General features: G+C 46.2%; 1 protein-coding gene across 1 annotated transcript in view; it reads left to right on the top strand.

Moving 5' to 3' along the window:
* Window positions 1-12537, top strand: part of KCTD3 (potassium channel tetramerization domain containing 3) — a 91109-nt gene that overhangs the window by 70238 nt on the left and 8334 nt on the right. The window contains exons 10-13 of the mRNA XM_040351448.1: window positions 2487-2602; window positions 4881-4968; window positions 6455-6571; window positions 9455-9625. Of these exons, the coding sequence (XP_040207382.1) occupies window positions 2487-2602; window positions 4881-4968; window positions 6455-6571; window positions 9455-9625 (492 nt within the window). The remainder of the gene's footprint in view (window positions 1-2486; window positions 2603-4880; window positions 4969-6454; window positions 6572-9454; window positions 9626-12537) is intronic.

Raw genomic sequence — 12537 nt, 5'->3', positions numbered from 1 at the left:
GACGTACAACACGTACAACGGCACTCTAAAGGGGAAGTTCTATTCGCCTTGGGGCTCCTTTAGTTGATTCCGTGTTAGTAAAAGACGATTTGCGCTTTTCTGTCTGTTACAGCGTGATGAATGTGCTTACTCCATTATGAACGGTAGTTTTACCAGAACGAGCGCTCCCGTCTCATAACTTGAGCATGCACGGGTTTAAAACTTTGTTTTAGCCCACACACGATCATTTTTTACTACCCGAAAAACGTCATTTTTTAAAACAACGTTAAAAAATGCAGCATGTTCGAATTTTGTCTTTGTCGTTTTTCAGAAGCCGAAAAACGATGTGAAGCCCACACATGATCATTTTAAATGACGTTTTTAAAAACACAGTTTTTTTTCATCCCGAAAAATGATCGTGTGTACGCGGCATGAGAATAGCTGCAGCTGCTTGCTCTGTGATGCCCTGATTCTCTCCCCCTGTGTGACGTCTCATACAGTTACAAGGGGCGAACCAGAAAGCTGAAGAGAAGGGCACATATCGCGATGCTTCTGTGCCGTTTACAGGGGAAAGAAATGACACAGCATGCTGAGGATACAGAAACGGCACACATAGCGTGCCGTGAAAGAACGGACGGACTGTGCATGCGCCGGTGACGTCACTACAGTTTGCAGGATGGATTCTGAAGAAACATAACCAGTAAGTAAAATTTCACAGGCAGCGATAAGCTGCCAGTACTATGTAGATTGTATTGAGCTAAAGTGAAAGTGGTGAGTTTACAACCACTTTAAAGCGGATCTCCACTCTAAAGTGGAGTCCCGCTGATCGGCACCCTCCCCCCCTCCGGTGTCACATTTGACACCTTTCAGGGGGGAGGGGGGTGCAGATACCTGTCTACAGACAGGTATCTGCACCCACTTCCGGCCCTACGATGCGGGAAAAAGACGGGTATTTCCCTTGCTTCCCGTGCGTCCCCCGTTGTATGCTGGGAACACTCGGCTCCCAGCACACATCGGGAGCCAATCGGCGGGCGCAGCACGACTCGCGCATGCGCCGTAGGGAACCGGGCAGTGAAGCCGGAGCGCTTCACTTCCTGGTTCCCTCACCGTGGATGGAGGGGGGAGCAGCAGGGTGACGAGCGATCGGCTCGTCATCTGCTGCGATCGGCGCTGGACTCCAGGACAGGTAAGTGTCCTTATATTAAAAGTCAGCAGCTGCAGTATTTGTAGCTGCTGGCTTTTAATATATTTTTTTAGTGGCACATCCGCTTTAAGGTGTCAGCACATCAAGACATTTTGGACAATTTAATGCTCCCAGCTGTGTGGGAACAGTTTGGGGACGGCCTCTTTCTGTTCCAACAACATGACTGCACACCAGTGCACATAGTAACGTCCATAAAGACATGGATGAGTGCGTTTGCTGTGGAAGAACTTGACTGGCCTGCACAGAGTCCTGACCTCAACCGGATAGAACACCTTGAATTAAAGAGGAGACTGCAAGCCAGGCCTTCCCATTCACATCAGTGCCTGACCTCATAAATGCGCTTCTAGAAGAATGGTCAAACATTCCCATAGATACACTCCTAGATCTTGTGGACAGCCTTCCCAGAAGAGTTGAATCTGTTATAGCTGAAAAGAGTGGGCCAACCTAATATTGAACCCTACAGACTAAGACTGGGGTGCCATAAAATGTTGTGTGTGTGTGTATAAAGGCAGGCGTCCCAATACTTGTGGTAATATAGTGGATATGATCTATTTCTTAAGATGGGAAGGCTGCTATTAGGCAAATTAGGTTATCTGATGAACCAGATGCCCAAAATATTTAGCATGTGCTCGTCCTGATTTTGAAGGGTTGTTCCATTTTAAACGGTTTATTTTTACTACAAAAAAAGGTGCGCTGTCACTTTAAAAATGTATGTGTCAGAGTCCAAATCTATATACCGTATTTATCGGGGTATTGCGCGCTCCGGCGTATAGCGCGCACCCCTAAAGTGGACCCGCAATTCCTGTAAAAAAAAGATTTTAGTACTTAGTTTTAGTGTCTTGCGCGGCGTCCATCTGCGGCCTCGTCGGGTCCGGCGTCCGTCTGCGGCTTCGGTGGTGTCCTCCTCGTCGGGTCCGGCGTCGTTCTGTGGTGTCCTCCCCGCTCGACCCCCGCTTCCCGCGCTGAGTTTGAACTACAGCGCCGGCATATACTGAGCGCAGTACACTCGTGTATAGTCGGGCAGGCTCGGCTCCTCTTGCGGTCATGTCCTGTACGTCCAGGACGTGACTGCGAGAGAAGCCGAGCCTGCCCGACTATACACGAGTGTACTGCTCTCGGTATATGCCGGCGCAGTAATTCAAACTCGGCGCGGGTATCGGCGTATATCGCGCACCCACGATTTTTCCCTGAATTTCAGGGCAAAAAAGTGCGTGGTATACGCCAATAAATACCACAACTATAGGTAATTTTAAGAAAGATGGATCAGTGACTTATAAACCGTCCTTTTGTGTTTCTGGTTTAGGTGTGTTCAGTCTTGGTGTACCAGTGGATGCGTTGTTCTTCATCGGTAACCAGCTGGTCGCTACAAGCCACACGGGGAAAGTCGGAGTGTGGAATGCCGTCACTCAGCACTGGCAGGTAGGTCCTGACCAAGTACAGTGACTGTGATTAAATATATGCCCCCCACTACGCGCTACACCAATATATGACAAAAAATTATATTGGCTCAGACACACACAAATTAAAGAAAAGAGCTACTAAACACCAATATGTGTAATCACTTCACATAAATCATAACATAAACCCCGAAAATATGGTGCAGCGCTCCCTTTAAGCAGTATATAACAAACTTATGACTAAACAAAACATTACAGTGGAACCTCAGATTGCGAGTACCGCGGTTAACGAACGTTTCGCAATACTAGCATTGTATTTAAAAAAAATCCTAACTCAGTGTATTATCTCGCAAAACGAGCAGGATTCAGGCCAAAGCAGTGTGCAGTACTAATATATATATATATATATATATATATATATATATATATATATATATATATATATATATATATATATATATATATATATAATTTTTAACATTATCACTATGGGTTAGCTCTGTTTGTGAAAATAAGCCTAAAGCTCCACTTGCTGGCTGGAACAGAGAATGCAAAACATTACAGCTAAGTTCAGATATGATTTTTATTACGCAGCTTGCTAGGACCAATGTAAGTATACGTATTCCATACCTGTGGGATCCATATGGAAGCAAAGAATCACTGTAGTAGTTGGCGCTACTACAGTGGTTTCTGCAATTTTCGGGTTCCTGTGCTGAGTGGCTGCCCTTCTGCATAGGAGACATGGGTTTACTTGCTCGGCATTTACAGAAAAGCTTGCAATATTTTTTTCCAATAATTGAAGGTGTTCTCTGGATGAAGTGAAGGTTGTAAGTCCCCCCCCTTTCCCTGGCTTTCCACTTCTTCCAATCTGGTAGCACCTTGTATGCATTGAAAAAAAATATTATACAATATTTATATCACGCCAACAGTTTGCACAGCGTTTTACAACATGAGGGCAGACGGTACAGTTACAATACAATTCAATACAGAAGGAATTAGAGGGCCTTGCTCGTTGGATCTTACAATCCAGGAGATGGTGAATGGTGGCTCTGCTGAGTGAATGACCCCCCCCCCCCCCCCCCCCATGTGGTTACAATGCAGCCACAGGAATCACAAGACCATGACAATCGCTGTAGTAACTGTGACAGCTACAGTGATTCTCAGCTTCCACAGCAGGTCCACAGGTGTGAAATATGTATATTTACATTGATCTAAGCTGGACCAATGTAACTATATTATAAAAAACCTACCCGGTGTTCAGATTTGTTATGCATTGTTTTATATTAACCAGCCTAAGGCCCATTTCACACAGGCTTTTTTTCAGGTGGACCTGATCAGGCGCTCCATTCAGCCCTATGGAGCAGCGGATGTCAGCGGTGACATGTCAGGTGACATCCGATTCTGTCCACCTGTCTGGCCAATCGGTTTAAAATGGACAATCGGTGTGTTTTGATCCGATCTCCCCATAGAGGAGATTAACACAGTGAGCGGAAACGGACCTGTCGTCCACCTGCTTGGTGGGGATCAGTGGATCGATTCCCCGCTCAGCAAGCAGAGTCTGTTATTTGGACAAGCCCGTGTGAAAGGACCCTAAAAGATGAACACTGTGGGGTGGGGGTTGTTTACTAAAACTGGAGAGTGTGAAATCTGGTGCAGCTATCGGCTTCCAGGTTTTATTGCCAAAGCTTAATAGAACAAGCTGTTTTTGGCAGTTTATTGGCAACCATGCACAGCTGCACCATATTCTGAGCGCCCCGGTTTTAGTAAATCTCCCTCACTGATTTTTGTGGAAGTTAAAGTGATACTAAAAGATCTCGTGGCTCCTCCCCGCATTAGATAACACCTTAGGAGAAGCGCTTTCCTGGGTGGTTACCTTGCGGGCGCACTCCCGAGTCATTCATTCGGCGTCCATATACGCCAAATGTATGACTCGGCCCGGCGCCTGCGTCAATAGTTTTGATTGACAGCAACGGGAGACGACCTCCCGAGGATGGCGGCGGGTGCAGCCGAGGGACAAGCGATTGCTCGTCCTCGACTGACGACATCGCGGGCACACTGGACAGGTAAGTGTCAATTTTTTTTAAAGTCAGCAGCTGCAGTATTTGTAGTTGCTGGCTTTTAAAAAATAAAAACTATTCCGGCGGAACCTCCGCTTTAACATGAAAAATATATCCGATTCTGCGTTCACTTTTTTATCACACTGGTCACCGGAATTCAATTTTAGACTGACTTGCTTTGGTAAAAAGTAATTGCATGATAAGCTCTGCGTTCAGAATGAATGGATATTGCTGTCTCCTCAGGTACAGGACGTTGTTCCTATCACCAGCTATGACACAGCCGGCTCCTTTCTGCTTTTGGGGTGCAACAATGGATCCATTTATTATATAGGTAAGATACATTTTTATTGGCGAAAAAGAGAAAAGTAGAGCACTTGCAGTGAAAGACCAGAAACCTCTTTCATCTTTAACCACTTAAGGACCGCTGCATGACAATATACGTCGGCAGAATGGCACGGCTGGGCACATCAACATATGTGTACGTTGCCCTTTAGGCCAGCCGTGGGGTCGCGGGCCCAGCTGTGGAGTCCCGCGATCAGTCCCCGCAGCTGAAGAACGGGGAGAGCTGTATGTAAACACGGCTTCCCCGTTCTTCACTGTGGCGGCTGCATCGATCGAGTCATCCCTTTTATAGGGGGACACAATCGATGACGTCACACCTACAGCCACACCCCCTACAGTTGTAAACACACATGAGGTCACACATAACCCCTTCAGCGCCCCCTGTGGTTAACTCCCAAACTGCAACTGTCATTTTCACAGTAAACAATGCATTTTAAATGCATTTTTTGCTGTGAAAATGACAATGGTCCCAAAAATGTGTCAAAATTGTCTGAAGTGTCCGCCATAATGTCGCAGTCACGAAAAAAATCGCTGATCGTCGCCATTAGTAGTAAAAAAAATAAAAATGCTATAAAACTATCCCCTATTTTGTAAACGCTATAAATTTTGCGCAAACCAACCGATAAACGCTTATTGCGATTTTTTTTTTAACCAAAAATAGGTAGAAGAATACGTATCGGCCTAAACTGAGGAAATTTTTTTTTATATATTTTTGGGGGATATTTATTATAGCAAAAAGTAAAAAATATTGCATTTTTTTTCAAAATTGTCGCTCTATTTTTGTTTATAGCGCAAAAAATAAAAACCGCAGAGGTGATCAAATACCATCAAAAGAAAGCTCTATTTGTGGGAAAAAAAGGACGCCAATTTTGTTTGGGAGCCACGTCGCACGACCGCGCAATTGTCAGTTAAAGCGACGCAGTGCCGATTTGCAAAAAGGGGCAAGGTCCTTTTAGCTGCATTTTGGTCCGGGGCTTAAGTGGTTAATAGCGGATCTTTACTACATCCAAGAACCAAAAACATTATTTAATTAATTTTTAATATTCAAAGCAAACTGCTCCACCCACTCATGTATCCATGCTTTATTTTGTTGAGAAATCACTTTAGCATTTCTGGTTGTGGCCATCTTAAATAAGGGCAAATGATTTGGCATTTACTTCCTGGAGTCCATCTGCCCTTAGCTCAAGCATGCAGGCAGGAAGGTGTGCTTAGCTGAGAAAACCTCTCCTCCCCTCCCCTCCTGAAGACTCCTGGGATGTATAACATTTGCCTAGGCAAGGAACCAGGAAGTAACTGAAGAAATGTAAAAAAAAAGTTTAAAACCAGTATATATGATGGCATAAGAATTAAAAATAATCAATGTTGATTGGGAGAGTGACGTTCCACTTTAATATCATTTGATTATACCTTACCATCTAGCACAGGGTCACCAGATTCAGGGCTGTTGATGATGTTGGCTTTGTTTCTTATTCCAGATATGCAGAAGTTTCCACTGCGCATGAAAGATAATGATCTGCTAGTGACGGAATTGTATCATGATCCCTCCAATGATGCCATCACTGCTCTGAGTGTCTACCTCACACCCAAAACCAGTGAGTGATATAACGGATCCTGTCTGTAAATGGACCACAAGTTTGTGTTTGTTGGAAGGAGTGCAGTTAGCCTAGAATATGTGAACACTTGGGTATAATCGCGGTAAAGTGACAAAGACAATGGGTATTTTGAGACTTTGAATATACCTCAGTGTTCTCATCTGCCAGGCCAAAAAAGTTATTCTTATATCATACAATTTGTATATAAAAAGTTTTATTTCATACAGTCTAATAACACATATTGTCAAATACATCGCAAAGATAAGGACATTAAATCTTCTAAAAGGTCAACGCGTTTCGTGGGTCACCCGCTTTATCAGGACCAACAGAATTGAGTGTATTGAAACAAGCAAATCACAAGTAATCAAAAAATAAATCTACAACAAAGAAAAAAAGGGGAAAATAAGAATGTACAACAGCAAAACATTGCATCCTATTTATGAATTGTTGGTACAGGTCAGGTTATCACATTTATCTGAATAGGATCATACAGCAGCCCTCAAAATTTCCACTCGTCTACTAGCATTTGGCGAGTGGATTTAAGCTGGGGGCGAGTGATGACAGGGCTGCATGACCAATCTCCCTCCAATCTGTGCCTACACTTAGAGTCCCGATGAGATTGGCGGCCGAAGAGGAAAGGTGCATGCTCGGGAAAAGTAGTCTGGTGAGCCGGGCACAGGCAGAGCAGTACACAGGTGCTCTACTTACAATTCTCATTAAGCCATGGGACCCAACAGTATGACCTCTCTGAGCCTGCCCCCCTCCCCCGGGCCCCGACCAATGTAGCTCGAGAGCAGAAAGTAATGAGTGAGGTGGAGGATTGCAAAAATTACCACTCTGGTGCAGCGCTCGATGAAAGTTGCCCTGACATGAGAGCGGCAGCCTTCTAATTTGTGCAGTTTTCTTCTCCTTGTGCTCTATGTAAGTTTAGCCTGAGCACTGTGAACAGACTGGTCTCAATGTGTGCTGTGCGCTGTCAGTGTGCGCTGTGCTATGGTGTCAATGGCTGTGCAGTTGTGTGGATCTCAGCGCTGGATTTTACTCCCTCCCGCTGTGCTGCAGCTCCTCTCCTCTCTGCCAGCCTGAATAAAAGGGGGAAGTGGGGACATGCAAGCATGGAGCCGCACACACAGGCTCCTGATGATGAGATGAATGGGAGAGAGAGGATGGATGGGAGTTGCAGAGGAGACAGCAAGAGAATGGGAAAAAGACCCAGTTCTAGTGCCCTGTCCCCCTGGTCTGCCCCCAGTGCCCTGTCCCTCTGGTCTGCCCCCAGTGCCCTGTCCCATTTTGTTAAAGTTGTTGTTGGTAATATTTCATTTTGTAACTTGATTCTGCATAAAACATTGTCATTCCATGAGATAATCTAAGAGGGCGTGTTTACGGGTGCAATTAGGCGCAGGGCAGTGTATGAATTAGGTGGGGCAACTGGTGGCGAGTAACTCTTGAGGCCTGGCTAGTAGCTCAGGACTTGAAATTTTGAGCCCTGATACAGAGTTCATTACATTCCTCATGAAAAATGTATTAATATCTCAGCTCTTATTAGTCCATCATTAGGGAAACATTAGCTACTCACCCAGGATGGATGCAATAAGGTGTGCTCAATGTTTATGGAAGGAGAAAGTTGATGACCTTAAAAGTAGCCTGCTGGTGTTTCGTCAGATTAGGCGACCTTGTAACAGCAGTCATGTTCCTGTCGCCGCCATCTTGGTGCACCCCGTACTCAGCCACAGTAAGGATAGAGTGGGAAGGGGGCAAGCGGACATCTTGTTACAACCACCAGAGTCTGGCATTTTACACTTATTTTTAACTGTAAACTGAGCTTATGTAGTGAAATTCAGTACTTAGAACTCCGTTTGACTGTTTAGATGTTGAATTTTAAAAGCAACAAACTTCTGTCAGATTAGCAAACCTGTGAGATGAGCAGGCTTGCCGCTGCTTTTAAAATTCAATATCTAAACGGTCAAACGGAGTTCTAAGTATTGTATTTCACTATATAACCTCAGTTTTCTGTTAAAATGAGCCTAAGATGCCAGACTTCCGGTGGGTGTAACAAGATGTCCGCTTGCCCCCTTCTCACTCTATCCTTACTGTGGGCGATTGTGGGGTGTAGCAAGATGGCGGTGACGAAACCTCACTTTCGTTACACTTTCTGGCGGGTCGCCAAATCTGATGAAACACCGGCTTATGGGAGGGTTACCCCTGTAGCTAAAATAAAGGTGTCCAAAGGAGTGTCAAATTCCTGGTCCCCGGCTGCACTCAGTGGTTCCTCCTGCTGATGTCTGTGTTAAAGCGGTAGTTCACCCTCACTGACATGATTTTACCATCGAGACAGGCATTGTAGCGCGAGCTACAGTATGCCTGTCCCGATTTTTTTAACCCCGGACTCACAGTGTAATCGTACATTATAGATTTCGGCTGCCGCGGGGAATGGGCGTGCCTATGGAGAGGGAGGATGATTGACGGCCGGCCCTGGCACGTCACTCTCCCCGAAGACAGCCGGAGTAGGTCTCGGCTCTTCACGGCGCCTGCGCACAGGCTATGCGCAGGCGCCGTGAAGAGCCAAGCCTATTTCGGCTATTTCCGGTGAAGCGTGACGCGCCAGAGCCGGCCGTCAATCATCCTCCGTCTCCATAGGCACGCCCATTCCCCGAGGGGAGTCTGTATCTTCGATGTACGAGTAAACGGTGAGTACGGGGGAAAAAAAATCGGGACAGGCATACTGTAGCTCGCGCTACAATGCCTGATTTTATGGTAGAACAAAACATATTTTTTTTTTGGGGGTTTATAGGGTGAACCCCCGCTTTAAGACTGTGTACTGTAGTGACACTTTTTTGGATAATACGTCGATCATCTTACCCGCCTATTGTGTTGTGTTTGTAGGTGTCAGTGGAAACTGGATTGAAATTGCTTACGGCACAAGCTCGGGAGCAGTGAGGGTGATTGTGCAACATCCGGAGACGGTGGGCTCTGGGCCTCAGCTCTTCCAAACGTTTACAGTACACCGAAGCCCAGTGACCAAGATCATGCTGTCAGAGAAACATCTCGTATCAGGTACATGCGGAGACGGTCATTGCTAGTGTATAGTATTCTGTGCAATTTATCTGCATCAGATATAGATTCTAAATCAATACAAGGCGAGGTATTGGTTACATGTGGCAGTTTATTTTTTATTTAAGCTTGAAGCACATCTCCACGTTGGGCAGACAGCCTACTCTCTTGAAGACAGGACAATCCCCTAGGTCAGTGGTTCTCAACCTTTCTAGTGCTGTGACCCCTTGATAAAATTCCCCAAGTTGCGGGGACCCCTAACGGTAAAATTATTTTCGTAGCGTGGGTTGTCAGCATCCAAGGCAAGTAATTTGTGCCCCTAACCCACAGACATTTAGCGCTCCCACTCATACAGTATTAAAACCCCTTATGATACATTTGAGGATGTACCTCTCTTTCTTTGTTCTCCTTTTTTTCCCCATCCCTCTCTCTAGCCGTCTTTCGCTCCCTTTATCTTTGTTCCTTCCCCTCTTTTTTTCTCTCCCTTCCATGTAGTCTCTATTTGTATTCCTTCTATTATTTCATGGTGGGGTTAATAGGATTAGTGGCAGTGCTGGTGGGAGTTCTGATCAGTCAACTTAGGTGCTCTTAATCAAGGTCATCTGCTGATCTGAGAACTATAGTGGGGACTTTTAATGGCAACTATAATCACAGGTAGTGTTACTCCGCATTCACGGTGTCTCAGACATTGTGGTGTCTCGAAGCAGTGACACCTATGCTGAAATCAGGAGATAGGGTCTCCGCCAGCCCCTCCCACTTCACATTCCTCACATCAGCTGACTTCTAGTCTCGGCCCCCAGCCATGCCATGAACTGAATGGGCGGCTGCGGGCTCCAGGAACAGCCCAGGATTTGGTGACCCCCTGGCAAATCATCATTTGACCCCCAAGGGGGTCCCGACCCCCATGTTGAGAACCACTGCCCTAGGTGCTCTTCTTCCTGTGGCAGCATTGGGTCAGGACGCTCTGGTCCTGACACGTGATCCCCTGTGCTAGTGAGCGCTCATCGACGGCTAGAAATTCCAGGAGTGGTGCCTTCATCCATAAACTCCCATGTCCCAAATGTTACAGCACTCCCTCTTCCCTGCTGCTGCTGAATGATATATGGGAGCCAGATCACGTGACCAGACTGAAGGAACTTAAAAAATATATATATATATATATTATATATATATATATATATATCTATATATCCCTATCGATCTATATCTATACCACCTGCATCATTCAGCTGCAGGGAAGAGGGATATATTTTTGTTAGGGATGCACCGAAATTTCGGCTGCCGAAACATGGGGCCTGGTTGATTAGAGCACCAGGAACATAGCGATTTTCATTTCAATAGCTGTGTGTTCCCCACCACGCGCCGTCACATACAGACCCTCCTCTTTGTCCAGGCACTTTGATAGACCGATCACTCGTCCAATCCTGGGACGGGTGATCTGTCTATCAAAGTTCCCCGGACAAGGTGGAGGGGCTGTATGCGACAGCAGGGAACCCACAGCTATTGAAATGAAAGCTGTTATGTTCCCGGCACTCTAATCAACCAGGCGGCGGCTCTCCTCTCTCTTCCCTCTCTTCCCCTGCACAGGCAGGCTGCACTGGGGGCACAGGCAGGCTGCACTGGGGACACAGGCAGGCTGCACTGGGGACACAGGCAGGCTGCACTGTAGACACAGGCTGACAGGCACTGGTGAGGCTGCATTGATCTCTTGTATCATGTCCGCAGTCTCTGACCATCTCCTGTACCATGTCCCCAGTCTGACCATCTCCTGTACCATGTCCCCAGTCTGACCATCTCCTGTACCATGTCCCCAGTCTGACCATCTCCTGTACCATGTCCCCAGTCTGACCATCTCCTGTACCATGTCCCCAGTCTAACCATCTCCTGTACCATGTCCCCAGTCTGACCATCTCCTGTACCATGTCCCCAGTCTGACCATCTCCTGTACCATGTCCCCAGTCTGACCATCTCCTGTACCATGTCCCCAGTCTGACCATCTCCTGTACCATGTCCCCAGTCTGACCATCTCCTGTACCATGTCCCCAGTCTGACCATCTCCTGTACCATGTCCCCAGTCTCTGACCATCTCCTGTACCATGTCCCCAGTCTCTGACCATCTCCTGTACCATGTCCCCAGTCTCTGACCATCTCCTGTACCATGTCCCCAGTCTCTGACCATCTCCTGTACCATGTCCCCAGTCTCTGACCATCTCCTGTACCATGTCCCCAGTCTCTGACCATCTCCTGTACCATGTCCCCAGTCTCTGACCATCTCCTGTACCATGTCCCCAGTCTCTGACCATCTCCTGTACCATGTCCCCAGTCTGACCATCTCCTGTACCATGTCCCCAGTCTCTGACCATCTCCTGTACCATGTCCCCAGTCTCTGACCATCTCCTGTACCATGTCCCCAGTCTCTGACCATCTTCAAGTTTCAGTATCGGTCAGTTTCAGTTTTCGGCCTAGTGTATTTTTCATTATTGGTTTCGGGACCAAAAAACCCATTTGGTGCACCCCTAATTTTTGTATATAATAGTTGAACTGGATGGAACTTGAGATTGATATCTAACCACTTTCTGACCAGTGACGTTCCCCTCATTTTTAAAAAATGTTGGTCTTTTTTTTTCGTTTTAAAAACCCAGTGGCAATAAGGAGGAAGTAAACCCGATTTTTTTTATTTATTTTTTTCCCCTAAAATAAAAAAAAACCTGCTAGAGAAAGGCATAATGAGCTAGTATGCATAGCAAACTAGCTCATTATGAATGACTTACCTGAGATCGAAGCCCCAGAAGCGCATGATCCCATTCAGAAATCTGGCACAGAAGTTGGTTTGGAGGGTTTACAACCACTTAAATACCACCAAAAGAAAGCTCTAATAACTAAATTGATAACCATTTTGTTTGGGTACAGCGTTG

Source organism: Rana temporaria, chromosome 4, assembly GCF_905171775.1.
Source record: "Rana temporaria chromosome 4, aRanTem1.1, whole genome shotgun sequence".
Classification (NCBI taxonomy): domain Eukaryota; kingdom Metazoa; phylum Chordata; class Amphibia; order Anura; family Ranidae; genus Rana; species Rana temporaria.
The sequence above is the reverse complement of the archived record's forward strand: the minus strand, read 5'-3'. Positions and strand labels throughout refer to the sequence as shown.